The sequence below is a fragment of the Ranitomeya imitator genome, chromosome 2 (genome assembly GCF_032444005.1).
Source record: "Ranitomeya imitator isolate aRanImi1 chromosome 2, aRanImi1.pri, whole genome shotgun sequence".
NCBI lineage: Eukaryota > Metazoa > Chordata > Amphibia > Anura > Dendrobatidae > Ranitomeya > Ranitomeya imitator.
In genome coordinates this window covers 281,574,890-281,592,190 of record NC_091283.1, presented here as the reverse complement: position 1 = coordinate 281,592,190, position 17,301 = coordinate 281,574,890, and the positions used below count along the sequence as shown (strand labels likewise).

The window sequence follows — 17,301 nt, the reverse complement described above, 5'->3', positions numbered from 1 at the left end:
TAATAATTGATTTCGTTAGACAGACAGACACAGAGCAGCTCCATAACTGTGAGGGGAGAACGAAGTGCAGGACACGGACATTACAAGGGGTCGTGTCCCTGACCAGTAGTCAGTCCCATTATATATATATATATACACTGTAGAGTTTTACTCACCGAGCTGCGGCTGAGGTCGGCACAGGAAGTTGTTCTCATAGAAATGTCCAGTCCGGTTTCTTAGACTCCATAACCTGCTTCAGCATAAGCAAACAACAGAAGACATCCTTCTCCAGAGCAGAGTGAGGACAAACAGAACAGAACCGGTCCATATGGTGGTGCCGGTCCGCCACTCACACAATGGAGGCCTCCACACCTCCAGTCACAGACCCTGAAGGAGTCAATGAGACACTTGGTTTCCTTTCTTTCTGCCAAACCACATCCCCAGGGCGGATATGTGAGCAGTCATTCCCACCCATCTCTTTTGACTTCTCTTAAAACCTGTCCTTTGAATGCTCAGTAACTCTTTCAGTGCTAAACATGCTGGAGCATGCTTTCCCGGGCTTATATCCCCGAAGCTACCAGTAGTGATGTGTCCTTCATGAAGGATCCGACACAAAGATGTAAATGATTGGGAGCTGAGACCAACTTTTTTTTTCCCCTGCTGTTTGCTTAGTTTCCTTCCTCCTGACTGGGGGGAGGAGGAGGAGGAGGAGGATAGTTAGAGCAGTGTGTACAACTGGGGAATGATTGGCAATGCTCTGTTGTGACTGAGCTCCTCCATTTCCTGTGATTGGCTGCTCAGTGTAGTGAGGGCACATATGATCTGTGATTGGCTGCTCACTGTAGTGATGGCACACATGATCTGTGATTGGCTGCTCACTGTAGTGAGGGCACACATGATCTGTGATTGGCTGCTCAGTGTAGTGAGGGCACACATGATCTGTGATTGGCTGCTCACTGTAGTGAGGGCACACATGATCTGTGATTGGCTGCTCAGTGTAGTGGGGGCACACATGATCTGTGATTGGCTGCTCAGTGTAGTGAGGGCACACAAGATCTGTGATTGGCTGCTCAGTGTAGTGAGGGCACACAAGATCTGTGATTGGCTGCTCAGTGTAGTGAGGGCACACATGATCTGTGATTGGCCCTCAGTGTAGTGAGGGCACACATGATCTGTGATTGGCTGCTCAGTGTAGTGAGGGCACACATGATCTGTGATTGGCCCTCAGTGTAGTGAGGGCACACATGATCTGTGATTGGCTGCTCAGTGTAGTGAGGGCACACATGATCTGTGATCTATCACAACCTGCAGTCACAGACTATGGACAGTGGTGGATGTCCAGCAGCTGCAGGATGAGCAGAGGCACTGAGGTCTTTGGCTAATAACAGGAGGAGGATTTCTACCTTTCCTTTATTTCTATAGTTCCTGCTGATCTACAGTTGGAAAGTAATAATATAACTCTGAGGCAGATCCAGATATATGTAAAATAATAGTGTAATAAGTCAGCAGCAGTGACTCACACACAGGGCTCTATAACCCCTTAAAGGGAACCTGTCACTCCCAAAATCGAAGGTGAGCTAATCCCACCGGCATCAGGGGCTTATCTATAGCATTCTGGAATGCTGTAGATAAGCCCCCCCCCCCCCCCCGATGTATCCTGAAAGATGAGAAAAAGGCTGCCGTCACACTCGCAGTATTTGGTCAGTATTTTACATCAGTATTTGTAAGCCAAAACCAGGAGTGGAACAAATAGAGGAAAAGTATAATAGAAACATGTGAACCACTTCTGCATTTATCACCCACTCCTGGTTTTGGCTACAAATACTGATGTAAAATACTGACCAAATACTGCTAGTGTGACGGCAGCCAAAGAGGTTAGATTATACGCACCTGGGCGGGCAGTCCGATCGGCGTCGCGGTCCGGGGCCTCCCATCTTCTTACGATGATGTCTTCTTGTTGTCTTCCTGCTGTGGCTCCGGCACAGGCCTACTTTGTCTGCCCTGTTGAGGGCAGAGCAACGTACTGCAGTGCACAGACCCTGGGCCTCTGTGACCTTTCCCGGCTTCTGCGCACTGCAGTACTTTGCTCTGCCCTCAACAGGAGCCGCATCGTGAAGACAAGAAGAGGACGTCATCGTAAGAAAATGGGAGGCCCCGGACCGGACCGCAACACCCATCGGACTGGACCACAGCGAGACCGCCCCTGGGTGAGTATAATCTAACCTCTTTTTCTCATCTTTCAGGATACATCAGGGGCTTATCTATAGCACTCCGCCCATCTCTAACCTACTCACCTAAAAATTTATCATGGCTGATTAACTCCTTCAGCACATAGCATGCTGGAGAGAAACTTATGGGTTTTTAGATCACGGAAGAAAGCAAACTTTGCGACAGATGTCTCCCCTCACATACAGTGCCAGTGACCCTGTCACATATCCCCATCCCCTCTTCCCAAATCCGGGGGTTTTGGCACCTTCAGACACCAAATAGAGATTCGGCAGAACGACCTTGTCCATTTCACCATCACTGACTTGGTGCCCTTAAGGAGATCCGTTAATGGCGTGGCAATTATGGTGAAACTTGGGATACACCGCCGGTAATATCTCACAATTCCAAGAAAAGCCCTCATTCAGGGTCGGACTTGGGTGTCTGGGGCCCACCAGGGGAATGGACTCTAGGGGTCCACCCTAGGGCTATATGCAAACACCTGTCAGTCGTAATCCCCATTATACATAGTAACATAGTTATTAAGGTTGAAGGAAGACTTTAAGTCCATCTAGTTCAACCCATAGCCTAACCTAACATGCCCTAACATGTTGATCCAGAGGAAGGCAAAAAAAAAAAACATGTGGCAAAGAGTAAGCTCCACATTGGGGAAAAAAATTCCTTCCCGACTCCACATACCGCAATCAGACTAGTTCCCTGGATCAACACCCTATCAAGGAATCTAGTATATATACCCTGTAACATTATACTTTTCAAGAAAGGTATCCAGTCCCCTCTTAAATTTTAGTAATCAATCACTCATTACAACATCATACGGCAGAGAGTTCCATAGTCTCACTGCTCTTACAGTAAAGAATCTGCGTCTGTTATTATTCCTGAACCTTCTTTCCTCCAGACTTAGAGGATGCCCCCTTGTCCCTGTCTCAGGTCTATGATTAAAAAGATCATCAGAAAGGTCTTTGTACTGTCCCCTCATATATTTATACATTAAAATAAGATCACCCCTTAGCTTTCGCTTTTCCAAACTAAATAGCCCCAAGTGTAATAACCTATCTTGGTATTGCAGACCCCCCCAGTCCTCTAATAACCTTGGTCGCTCTTCTCTGCACCCAATCCGGTTCAGCTATGTCTTTCTTATACACTGGAAACCAGAACTGTGCACAGTATTCGAAGTGTGGTCGAACTAGTGACTTGTATAGAGGTAAAATTATGTTCTCCTCATGAGCATCTATGCCTCTTTTAATGCATCCCATTATTTTATTTGCCTGTGTAGCAGCTGCCTGACACTGGTCACTGAATATGAGTTTGTCACCCACCCATACTCCCAGGTCTTTTTCATTGACGGTTTTGCCCAGAGTTTTAAAATTAAGCACATAGTTATACATCTTATTACTTCTACCCAAGTGCATGACCTTACATTTATCCCCATTAAAGCTCATTTGCCATTTATATTTATATTTATTTGCAATTTATAAAATTGTCCTCCTCTGTATTGATTACCCTGCAGAGTTTAGTGTCATCTGCAAATATTGAAATTCTACTCTGAATGCCCCCTACAAGGTCATTAATAAATATGTTAAAAAGAAGAGGGCCCAATACTGACCCCTATGGTACCCCACTGCTAACCGTGTCCCAGTCCGAGTGTGCTCCATTAATAACCACCCTTTGTTTCTTATGAGCCAGCTCTCAACCCACTTACACATATTTTCCCCTATCCCCATTATTCTCATTTTATATATCAACCTTTTGTGTGGCACCGTATCAAAAGCTTTTGAAAAGTCCATATACACTACGTCCACTGGGTTCCCTTGGTCCAGTCCGGAACTTACCTCTTCATAGAAGATGATGAGATTAGTCTGACAGGAATGGTCCCTTGTAAACCCGTGCTGATACTGGGTCATGAGGTTATTCCTCTTCAGATACTCCAGTATAGCGTCCCTTAGAAAACCCTCCAGGATTTTACCCACAGTAGAGGTGAAGCTTACTGGCCTATAATTACCGAGTTCATTTTTTGTTCCCTTTTTGAATATTGGCACCACAGTTGCTATATGCCAGTCCTGTGGAATAGACCCTGTTATTATAGAGTCTTTAAAGATTAAAAATAATGGTCTATCAATAACTGTACTTAATTCCTGCAGTACTCGGGGGTGTATCCCATCCGGGCCCAGAGATTTGTCAATTTTAGTGATTTTTAGACGCCGCCGCACTTCCTGCTGGGTTAAGCAGGTAACACTTAATGGGGAATTTCTGTTATCACTGATCATATTGTCTGCCATGGAATTTTCTTGTGTAAATACTGATGAAAAAAAGTCATTTAGCATATTGGCTTTTTCCTCATCCTCATCCACCATTTCACCCAGACTATTTTTTAGTTTCTTACTATTTATGTAGTTAAAGAATATTTGGGATTATTTTTACTCTCTCTGGCAATGAGTCTCTCTGTCTCAATCTTTGCTGCCTTGATTTGCTTTTTACAGAATTTAATTTTCTGTATTTATTTAATGCCTCATCACTACCTACTTCTTTTAATTCTCTAAATGCTTTCTTTTTGTCACTTATTGCGCCCATTACAGCTCTATTTAGCCATATTGGTTTCCTCCTATTTCTAGTATGTTTATTCCCATACGGTATATACTGTGCACAGGTCCTATCCAGGATGCTAATAAACGTCTCCCATTTTCTTTGTGTATTTTTATGTCTCAGGATATCGTCGCAGTTAATTGCACGAAGATCATCTCTCATCCGTTGGAAATTTGCCCTCCTGAAGTTTAGTGTCCTTGTAACCCCTCTACTACACATCTTATTAAGGATACATGAAAACTTAGTATTTTGTGATCGCTATTTCCCAAGTAACCCCCAACCCTTATATTTGCTATGCAGTCTGGCCTCTTGGTTAATATTAGGTCTAGCAGTGCCCCGCTTCTTGTTGGGTCCTGAACCAGTTGTGAAAGGTAATTGTCTCTCATAGTTGTCAAAAACCGATTACCTTTGCTGGAACTGCAGGTTTCTGTTCCCCAATCTATTTCAGGGTAGTTGAAGTCCCCCATAATAATGACTTCTCCTTGAGTTGCAGCTTCATCTGTTTGCTTTATGATGATATTCTCCATTGCTTCCATTATTTTTGGAGATTTATAACAAACCCCTATCAGTAATTTATTATTTTTTCCCCCTCCCCTTATCTCCACCCACAGGGACTCTACATTTTCATTAAATTCACCCATATTATCACGCAGGATGGGTTTTAAGGATGATTTTACATATAGACACACCCCTCCCCCTCGCTTATCTGTACGGTCATTTCTGAACAGGCTATAGCCCTGCAAGTTAACAGCCCAGTCATGGCTCTCATCCAGCCATGTTTCAGATATCCTCACCATGTCATAATTATGCTCCAACAACATTAGTTCTAATTCGCTCATTTTGTTGGTGAGGCTTCTGGCATTAGTATACATGCACTTGATGTTCCTCTCTGTACCTCTATTCTTTCTTAAATAATTAACTGTTCTATCCCCACCCCCCCTGCCACCACCACCCCCAACTTCCTTATTTGTGCCCAGGTCTCTATCTGCACTATCTTCCCCTCCTATAAATTGAATACCCTCCCCCGATTCCCTAAACACTCCTCCAACCTTCTAGCCATTTTCTCCCCAGCAAAGCTGCACCTTCCCCATTGAGGTGCAGCCCGTCCCTAGCGTAGAGCCTGTAACCAACTGAGAAGTCAGTCCAGTTCTGCAGGAACCCAAACCCCTCCTTCCTACACCAATTCTGGAGCCACTTATTAACCTCCCTAATCTCCAGTTGCCTCTCTGGTGTGGCACGTGGTACAGGCAGTATTTTGGAAAATACCACGTTGGAGCTCCTTGCTTTCAGCATTCAGCCTAATTCCCTGAAATCATCTTTAAGGACCTTCCACCTACCTCTAACTTTGTCATTTGGGCCAATGTGCACCATGACCGCTGGGTCCTCACCAGCCCCTCCCAGTAATCTGTCCACCTGATCAGTGATGTGTCGGACTCTAGCGCCAGGTAGGCAGCACACCGTTCCAACGATCCCTGTCTTTGTGACAGATTGCCCTATCTGTTCCCCTAATAATTGAGTCCCCCACTACCAGCACCTGTCTGGCCTGCCCTGCTCGCCTATTTCCCTCCTTACTGGAGCAGTCATTCCTCCGGCTTTCAGAGGACATGCCTGGCTGCAGCAGTGCTACCCCTGTACTGGCACCCCCGTCATCTGCCAACTTAGCAAACTTATTGGGGTCTGCCAGATCAGGACTAGCGTCCCTGGCACTCTTCCCTTTACCCGACTTTCTAACTGTCACCCAGCTTGCTGCCTCACTTTCCTGCAGCTCCATCCTACCATCCCCCCTATCTATCCCATTGAGCATCTGCTCAGTGAGCAGAAGACTCCTTTCCATATTGTCTATGGATCTCAGTGCTGCCAGCTGCACATTTAGATCCAGAATCTGGGCTTCCAAATGCACAACGTGCTCACATCTCGCACAGCAGTATGCACCCTCGACCGGCTGATCAAGGACTGCATACATGTGGCAGGATGTGCACTGGATGGCATTAACAATAGTGGAGCACATTTCCTAATGGGGATTGCACCAGACAGAAACGTTAAGTAAAAAGAAATACAAAGTATTAATGAAATACAGACAGCAATTCAGTAATTTCTCCCTAGCAAACTCCCTGATTCCAAAGTCACTGAATCACAAGTCAAACTTACCGCCGTTCACACTTACGCTCCGGTCACACTCAGCTCGTTCACACTCGCTATGCTGAAGATTTAAAGATTTTTTTCCCCTCAGCAGCAATCCACCTTGCTGTTCAATGCACTTCCAAAAAGGACAGGGTTCAGTGTCTGTGTCTGCTTGCGTGTCTGTGTGGGTTGCGTGTCTGTGTGGGTTGTTTGTGTGTAGGTTGTGTATTTCTGTGTGGTGTGTCGGTTGTGTCTGTGTGTGGGTTGCGTGTCTGTGTGTGGATTGCATGTCTGTGTGGATTGCATGTCTGTGTGTGTATTGTGTCTCTTTCTGTGTGGGTTGTGTCTATGTGTGTGTCTGTGTGTTGTCTGTCTGTGGCTTGCATCTCTGTGTGTGTCTGCTTGCGTCATTGTGGGTTGCATGTGTGTGTGTTGCGTGTCTGTGTCTGCTTGTGTGTGTCTCTGTGTGGGTTGCGTGTCTGTGTCAGTGTGGGTTGCATGTCTATGTGTCAGTGTTGGTTACGTGTATATGTCTGTGTGTGGTTGCGTGTCTGTGTGTGGGTTGCGTGTCTGTGTGTGGGTTGTCAATCGAAGTATAAAAAGGACAGCGCCACACCAGGAAGTGACAGACAGTAACTTTCTTTATTCTGCCTCCTGCGGCGAAGTTTCGGTCCGTGGACCTTTTTCAAGCACAGTACAATCCCAATTCAACCACCATTTTATACCATTAGACACACCCACATGGTTAACCCACAACCAATGGGAGTGCCCTGACATCACAGAAAAAACAACAATATTACAAACATTATACAAAACAATAAAAACAGTATACAATGCGAAACAACCCGTAACCAACCTCCCCATACACAGGAAAATCCCCCTTGATCACTCTCCATATCATTAAACACTCCATAGATCACATATAAACACTCCCGGCTACATAGATGTAAACATACCACCCCATCCAATAGAAGACATGCATCGGTGGTTGCCATGGCTCCATAGGTGTGCCCAGGGTAAGCTCTGCTCAATCAGAAAACAGCGCCGGCCACATGTGACCGCACCGTACCTGACATGCAGCGCCCATCCCCGCACACTGTCTATAGAAAAAACAGCCGCACACTCAAGACTTGCAGGTTTTTACGTGAAAGTTGTATTTTTTATTATTAGTACAGGCATCACCAAATGCTTATTAGTGTTCAGAGAAAATGACGGATACTTTAAGTTACGGTTAACGTTTCGACCAAGGCTGGTCTTTGTCAAAACCACACTGAAAAACAAACATACAGTGTAAGTACATGATATAGATGTGCTGTACATGTATCTGTGACATGAATATACAGTAAACAATATATTAACACAATAACATTCACCTAAAACAAGGATCTAGTACATATAATATATTTATATTTACAACCTAATATATACAAAACAATATTAACTAGAACCGCTAAGTACAGGGGTAATGTAGGGAATCCATATGAACATAAATATTGTAGAAACAGGAGAAGCAAGAGGAGTATGAGAAGGGCTGCCTAGGTATGCCCTGCATGCATTATTAACACATATCTATCCATATATATATATACACACACATGTACACATACACACATATATACACACATACACAAACACCCAAGAGCCCAATTCCTATCATTGTATTAACCCCTGAAGTCACTAGTCCAATATACAGGAAGGAGCAAAAAAGGAAACCGTGGCCGTTATACTACAGACCCTAGCTTCAGCATAAACATGCAAGAAATCTGCAGAAAAAAACATATGCAGGAAAAAAAGCAAAAATAGTCCACAATCTGCCGGATCCTGGAGCAACATTAACCCCTATTCAGAGTCTCTAATATCACATGTGACACTGACCTTCTAATGGAGGGTAGAAAAGGTGCAGAAGCAGTCTGGAGTAGGCTGTGAGAAGAAAAGAAACTTATAAGTATCCCACATGTGTACCTCTGCGGTGAGAGAATTGCGGATTAATAAGAGTCTAAGTGATTCCCATTAGAAATTCAGGTAATTACCGAAGTCTGCAAGGGTCCGTCACACTGGTGATGCAGTGTAGAGTAGTGAAAGCCACCAGCATTTTAAGCTGAAGGCGTGCCCAGTACAGTGCCCCTAGCACAGTGCTGGAAGTGTTACTAGGAGTCTGCGCAATAAGACCTGGTCCTATGTAAACAAGCAGTCTGGCCACAGGGGGATCTATGAATCTGTGTAGTCTGTCTGAGGGGAGGATGTGCCTGGAGCAACGCCATGTGATCTCTGTGTGGAGCTGAAATTGAACACCCCAGGGGAAATGTCTGAAACCCAGGAGATGGGCGGGAAGGAGAAAAAAAAAGGGGGGAAAATTCCCCTAATAGTAAAAATAAAAATAAAAGATTAAGGATTAAAGGGACGGGTAGCCTCTAAGTAGTTATATAGGAAAAAATACGCCGGAAAAAAAATAAGAAAAAGAAAAAGAGAGAATAATGAAGAAAAATGAAGAAAAAAATTAGAGAAAAAAAAAGGAAAAAACATCCCAGAATTTCAATAAAACGAAAAAGACAAAAAAAGGATAATAACAATAATACCGTATATCCCGTAGTGAGGAGGGACACTGTGACTTTGTGTTCAGCCTGCACCTTTTTTCCATGCGGAGTGCACCACATCTCTTGTACTGCCATCCCCGCACACTCACGGGTCCCACCACCATTGCGCATGTCCTAACGGCAGATCCGCCCACCAACATCCCACTCCAGGGCTTCTGTGTGCATCAACGGAGTCCACTTATGAGTGCTATATTCCCAACGCCCAGTACTGCGCAGGTCCGGGTAACCTCCCCCACTGCGCATGACCGTACATGGCAGCCGCACAGCATAGTCTCCAATAGGCACTTCAGTGCGCATGTCCGCGGCGTAACCGCTATAGTCCAGCTGTATATAAAAAAAAAAAAAATCCTCTCCATGTCTCTTCAGGATATAGTAGTGCACATATCATAGCACGTCCATGTAAGGTCCATAATCCAGGTGCAATTGCAGAGGAGTAACGCCACCAGGACCATATGTAAATGCCGACCATAAATGTCAAATGGATAGAGTAGGTATGTTGCCGGATATACTATACTGGACGCTCTTGCTGGGACGGACCCCCTGGTGTGGACGAGCGCCCTGATGTCCATGGAGAAGGTGTCAGTATTGGGTGCGGTCTAACACATTTGTTGGATACTTGTGTGTGGGTTGTGTCTCTATGTCTTTGTGTGTAGGTTGTGTCTTTCTGTGTGGTGTGTGGGTTGTGTCTGTGTGTGTCTATGTGTATCTGCGTGTGTGTAGTTTGTGTCTCTGTGGTGTATGGGTTGTGTCTTGTGGTGTGGGCTGTCTGTGGGGGTTGTTTCTGTTTGTAGGTTGTGTCTGTGTTTGTCTGTGTGTGGATTGTGTCTGTGGTGTTTAGGAGGTGTCTCTGTGTGGTATGTGTGGGTTGTCTGTTGTGTGTCGGTGTGGGCTGTGTCTCTGTTTTGACTGTGGATTGTGTGTGTGTCTGCGTGTGTGTGGGTTGTGTCGCAGTGTGTGTGTGGGGGGGGCTGTGTCTGTGTGTTTAGATATCTTGTGAGAATACTGAGGTGTGTGTATATACACTTGTCCTGCATCCATGTTCTGTGTATATGATGTGTACCTGCTGTGCATCTGTTATATAGCATGTGTGTACTTAGGACATGTATGATGTGTGTCTGTATGATGTGTATGTAATGAGCATGTGTTGTCTAGTATGTGTGTGCTGTATATAATGTAATTTAACCCCTTGTCACCTTTGACGTTCATATACGTCAAAGGTTGTATCCTTGCCTTTGATACAATCTTGCACGCTGACAATATACTATATGGAGGACTATGGGGGATGCACTATAATATATGGAGGACTTTGGGAAGTGCATTATTACAGTCACGGCCAAAAGTATTAACACCCCTGCAATTCTCTCAGATAATACTCAGTTTCTTCCTGAAAATGATTGAAAACACAAATTCTTTGGTATTATTATCTTCATTTACTTTGTCTTAAATGAAAAAAAAACACAAAAACAATTGTCCTAAAGCCAAATTGGATATAATTCCACACCAAACATAAAAAAGGGGGTGGACAAAAGTATTCACACTGTTCGAAAAATCATGTCATGCTTCCCTAATTTGTGTAATTAACAGCACCTGTAACTTACCTGTGGCACCTAACAGGTGTTGGCAATAACTAAATCACACTTGCAGCCATTTGACGGATTAAAGTTGACTCAACCTCTGTCCTGTGTCCTTGTGTGTACCACATTGCGCATGGAGAAAAGAAAGAAGACCAAAGAACTGTCTGAGGACTTGAGAAACCAAATTGTGAGAAAGCATGAGCAATCTCAAGGCTACAAATCCATCTGCAAAGACCTGAATGTTCCTGTGTCTACCGGTCATCAAGAAGTTTAAAGCCCATGGCACTGTGGCTAACCTCCCTAGATGTGGATGGAAATGAAAAATTGACAAGAGATTTCAACGCAAGATTGTGCAAATGTTGGATAAAGAACCTCGACTAACATCTAAACAAGTTGAAGCTGCCCTGCAGTCCGAGGGTACAACAGTGTCAACCCGTACTATCCGTCGGCATCTGAATGAAAAGGGACTGTATGGTAGGTGACCCAGGAAGACCCCTCTTCTTACCTCGAGACATAAAAAAGCCAGGCTGGAGTTTGCCAAAACTTACCTGAAAAAGCCTAAAACGATTTGGAAGAATGATCTCTGGTCAGATGAGACAAAAGTAGAGCTTTTTGGGCAAAGGCATCAACATAGAGTTTACAGGAGAAAAAAAGAGGCATTCAAAGAAAAGAACACGGTCCCTACAGTCAAACATGGCGGAGGTTCCCTGATGTTTTGGGGTTGCTTTGCTGCCTCTGGCACTGGACTGCTTGACCGTGTGCATGGCATTATGAAGTCTGAAGACTACTAACAAATTTTGCAGCATAATGTAGGGCCCAGTGTGAGAAAGCTGGGTCTCCCTCAGAGGTCATGGGTCTTCCATCAGGACAATGACCCAAAACACACTTCAAAAAGCACTAGAAAATGGTTTGAGAGAAAGCACTGGAGACTTCTAAGATGGCCAGCAATGAGTCCAGACCTGAATCCTATAGAACACCTGTGGTGAGATCTAAAAATGGCAGTTTGGAGAAGGCACCCTTCAAATATCAGGGACCTGGAGCAGTTTGCCAAAGAAGAATGGTCTTAAAGTCCAGCAGAGCATTGTAAGAAACTCATTGATGGTTACCGGAAGCGGTTGGTCGCAGTTATTTTGGCTAAAGGTTGTGCAACCAAGTATTAGGCTGAGGGTGCCAATACTTTTGTCTGGCCCATTTTTGGAGTTTTGTGTGAAAAGATCAATGTTTTGCTTTTTGCTTCATTCTCTTTTGTGTTTTTTTCATTTAAGACAACTTAAATGAAGATAATAATACCACAGAATTTGTGATATCAATCATTTTCAGGAAGAAACTGAGTACTATCTGACAGAATTGCAGGGTTGTCAATACTTTTGGCCATGACTGTATATATTGATGACTATGGGGTGCATTATAATATATGGAGGACTATGGGGGTGCATTATACTATATGGAGGACTATGGGGTGCACTACACTATAGGGTCATTCCATATCAAGTGATCCAAAAACGAATATTTTTTTTACCTTACATTTTTTTTATTTTTTGTTTTTATGAAGTACAACTTTAGTTAATTACAAATTAAAAGTTTAGAATTTTTTTCTTCATCAGTTAATTTTTTACAGATTTTTAAAGTTTTGAAAAAGCGCGGATTTTGGCATGGTATGGCTTTACATTTTTTATCATAGCTCGGGCTAGAATTAAGATAAAGAGCTGGGAGAGGCATCATTTTTCTCAGAACGGTACCAGCTTTCATTTGATATCTCACAAGACTATGTTTCTTTATATTTTGTTGCGCAATTCTGAAAAAAACGTATGTTTTAAAATTGTGAAAACATGCATGTGTGTTACTCGTGTCCTTGTTTATATTTGTATAGGGACTCAACTTGGGATCTATCAAATTTGTATTTTTTATTTAAGCCTTGAATCATCTGATTTTATGTTTGTGTGAGTCTCTTCCTTTTTTCTTTTCAAATTACAACTTATTGCATTCAACATTTATATGTAACAATAAAGAAACACAAAAAACAAATACCGAAGTGCCAGAATAAATCCATCTTGGCCGGTCTCACACGTCAGTGGCTCCGGTACGTGAGGTGTCAGTTTCCTCACGTACCGGAGCCACTGACACACGTAGACACATAAAAATCAATGCATCTTTTCAGATGTCATTGATTTTTTGCGGACCGTGTCTCCGTGTGCCAAACACGGAGACATGTCAGTGTTCGTGGGAGCGCATGTATTACACGGACCCATTAAAGTCAATGGGTCCGTGTAAAACACGTACCGCATATGGACGTTGTCCGTGTGCAGTCCATGTGCCATGCAGGAGACAGCGCTACATTAAGCGCTGTCCCACCAGCGTGGTGCTGAAGCCCCGATTCATATCTTACCTGCAGCAGCGTTTCCTGCAGGGAAGATATGAATATTAGTGTGTAAAATGCAGATCCAGGTCCCCCGCCACCTCCCACCCCCTGTGCGCCCCCCCCCCCCCCCCCCCTCTGTGATTAAAATACTCACCTAGCTTCCGGATCCCTCGCCGCAGCATCCTCTCCTGGCCGCAGCTTCTCCTGCATGGGGTCACGTGGGGCCGCCGATTACAATCATGAATATGCGGCTCCACCTCCCAAAGGGGCGGAGCCGCATAGTCAGTACTGTAAATGAGCGGCCCCACGTGACCGCATACAGGAGACGATGCGGCCAGGAGAGGACGCTGCGGCGAGGGATCCGGAAGCTAGGTGAGTATTTTAATCACAGCGGGGGGGGCGCACAGGGGGTGGGAGGGACCTGGATCTGCATTTTAAACACTATTATTCATATCTTCCCAGCAGCAAACGCTGCTGCAGGGAACATATGAATGGGGCTTCAGCACGATGCCGGGGACAGCGCTAAACTTTAGCGCTGTCTCCGGCACGGTGCGTGTGGTACCCAGTGGGCACACGGGCGGCACACGTGCGCCGCACGTGTGCCAAACTGATGTACCACAGAAACGCACCGGCACACAGACACGGATAATTCCAGTACCGATTTTTCCGGTACTGGAATTATCTGGACGTGTGAGACTGGCCTTAATCATCATAACACAACTTGCTCAACATTTTCAACCTGAATTCTTTGAACAAGCCAAAAGATAAAAGGTGCATATAAGAAAAACCTGGCACTCAACTTGCATGAAGATGCTTTTTAATAATTCCAAGCGGAGATATAGTGACAGCAATAACAAAACGTTTCGGTCATAAATGTCTGACCTTCATCAGTTGCATAAAGTGATTACTGGTGGTATGAGTGTTGTCACTAACAGGTAGTTTGTGGTATGAATAGCCCTAAATAGAAAGGCACTGTTCGGTATGATAAGACATGTGCGCAGCCCTGTGTAGTGCTGCCTGACGCGGAGTCCACCGCTTGTTTGTGTCTACAGCAGACTGCAAACGTTTTGTTATTGCTGTCACTATATCTCCGCTTGGAATTATTAAAAAGCATCTTCATGCAAGTTGAGTGCCAGGTTTTTCTTATATGCATCACTATGGTTTTGGAACCTACCTGGGCACCATCCATTTGAGCAGTGCACACGGTTCTTGTTTTTAAAAAGATAAAAGGTGATTATATCCTCAAGTGTGGTTTTCTAAATACATTCTGATCCTAATTATATGTTAAAAACCAGATTAAAAGAACCAATATTTCTACAACCTATTTGTACATGGAACAATTTTTTTTCTACTATATCACTAAACATGTCATTTCTGAAGTGTTTAAGAAGAATAGTACAGTAGTTAAATCCTCGTTCTATAAAATATGAACTAATCAAACAATTAATAGTAGGTTTTTACAGTGGCCTTTTATCATCAATGTGTCCCTTCTAGTGGGTGAAATGTCATCTTGTCCATAAGGGCTCAGTAGCAATGGCCGTCTCCTTCTGTGTCAGAGTATGGACGGCCGGTCATGGTGCTCGGCTCCCCCTGAGTTATATCTGATTTTTGTTCACTTTTACAATGTCTGAGTTTCTTGGATACACAAAGGACGGCGCTGGACCCGAAGCCGTAGAAAAGTCACTTCTACGTCTTCATTTTCACAATCTTTGGAGAGTCCAGTAGCCGCCAGCGCCGATCATATTCACAGGTCACATAGCCAGTTGTGTCATCCATTGCCGATCTTGTGCCGCCTTCTACCACTTCATGGTCGTCTCTGTCTTTATTTCCACTACATGGGATGACAGTCCGGTATTGCCGAGTCCCTGTGATGGGTTCTGCTTCCTGTAACTGATGTTATAACAAACTCTCCTCCTCCTCCTCTTCGTAGTCCTGGTTTGTACAATACATGAACTGGATGTTAAGAATATTTTTCTCCCTCCATTTGCGGAGTTGCTTGGGTGATAAGATTTGGTGTGAATACCGTCTGTGGAGGCCCGAGCTGCCGGCCTGTCATCTGCTCTGCAGTCAACGTCTACCCCTGGTCATTCTCAGCCCTAACAAAGCTTCTCCTCTGTCCTCTCCTGCTTCTAAGTGGTAACATAATAAAATAATACAGTAATATCTAACAATCACGGATTATTTGGTAAATCTAGACCCCACACTGTTAGACCACAGGCTGAACAGATCTGAAATCAAGATTTTTGAACTGACACTAATAGTTTTATTTTTTAAAATATGATCCCATCACGATCCCATCTTGTATTTTGGTACAGATGTGGATAGGAGCATAGCAGGCACATGTGCAGCTTTTGAAATTTTTAAATTAAACTTTTTTTCGGAAATGCGTTTTAAAGTTTTGCACTTGCATTCGCATAGGTAAAATATTATCAAAGATACTCTTGTGACATATCTGGTGAAAGCCTGTACAGTTCTGAGTAGAATGGTGTTTATTTTGTTTCTCTATCTCTTTTCTAGCCTGAGTTATGGGGAGAAATGTAAAGGCATGCAACACTGAAATTCGCACTTTTTCCGAACTTTGAAAATCAATAATAAAAAAAAAAATATCCAGAATTTTTTCTTCTTCACATTTTGCATTCTCTGACACACTGTTACCAAATAACAAAATCTCAAAAGAATTAAAAATATAGTGGTAAAAATCATTGGTTCACTTGACATGGAATGACCCTATATGGAGGACTATCTGGGGGTGCATTATAATAATAATCTTTATTTTTATATAGCGCTAACATATTCCGCAGCGCTTTACAGGTTGCATACATCATCATTGCTGTCCCTGTTGGGGCTCACAATCTAAATTCCCTATCAGTATGTCTTTGGAATGTGGGAGGAAACCGGAGTACCTGGAGGAAACCCACACAAACACGGAGAGAACATACTACCTCTTTGCAGATGTTGTCCTTGGTGGGGTTTGAACCCAGGACTCCAGCGCTGCAAGGCTGCGGTGCTAACCACTGCGCCACCGTGCTGCCCTTTAAATTTTTCACTCTTTATTTAATTGCAGCCACTTGGTAAATTCAAAAAAGCTAACTCTTTCTCAACAATGTACACTCTGCACCCCATCCCGACAGAAAAAAAACAGAAATGCAGAAATTTTTACAAAGAATTATTAAAAAAGAAAAACCAAAAAATCACATGGTCATCAGACCCTTTGCTCAGACACTCATATTTAAGTCACATGCTGTCCATTTCCTTGTGATCCTCCTTGAGATGGTTCTACTCCTTCATTGGAGTCCAGCTGTGTTTAATTAAACTCATAGGAATTGATTTGGAAAGGCGCACACCTGTCTATATCAGACCTCACATCTCACAGTGCATGTCAGACCAAATGAGAATCATGAGGTCAAAATAACTGGCCAAGGATCTCAGAGACAGATTTGTGGCAAGGCACAGATCTGGCCAAGGTTACAACAGAATTTCTGCAGTACTCAAGGGTCCTAAGAGCACAGTGGCCTCCATAATCCTTAAATGGAAGAAGTTTGGGACCACCAGAAGTCTTCCTAGACCTGGCCGTCCAGCCAAACTGAGCAATCAGCACTATACTATATGGAAGACTATGGGGGTGCATTATGTTATGTGGAACACAATGGATGGTGCATTATAATATATGGAGGACTATATGAAGCCAATTATACTATATGGAAGTAGTTATAATATTTGGAGGGCTCTGTGGGGGGCATGATAATACTTGAAGGGCCATGAGGAAGCCTTTATACTTTATGGAGGGCTGTGTTGGGGGCCATTATACTGTACGTAGTTCCTTTATACAATATGGAGGGCTGTATGGGGCTCACAGTTGGGGATCATA

At 43.8% G+C, this 17,301-nt stretch overlaps 1 protein-coding gene across 2 annotated transcripts in view; it reads right to left on the bottom strand.

Annotated features, from left to right (window-relative positions):
• Positions 1-17,301, bottom strand: part of LOC138663162 (uncharacterized) — a 92,477-nt gene that overhangs the window by 56,127 nt on the left and 19,049 nt on the right. The window contains exon 2 of one of the 2 annotated variants that reach the window (XM_069749309.1): positions 8,782-8,826. Coding sequence is in view for 1 of the 2 variants with exons in the window: in XM_069749308.1 (XP_069605409.1) it covers positions 156-194 (39 nt within the window). In the remaining variant the exon portion in view is untranslated. Of the gene's footprint in view, positions 1-155; positions 624-8,781; positions 8,827-17,301 lie in introns of those variants that run through there. The other variant, XM_069749308.1, reaches the window with a different exon arrangement.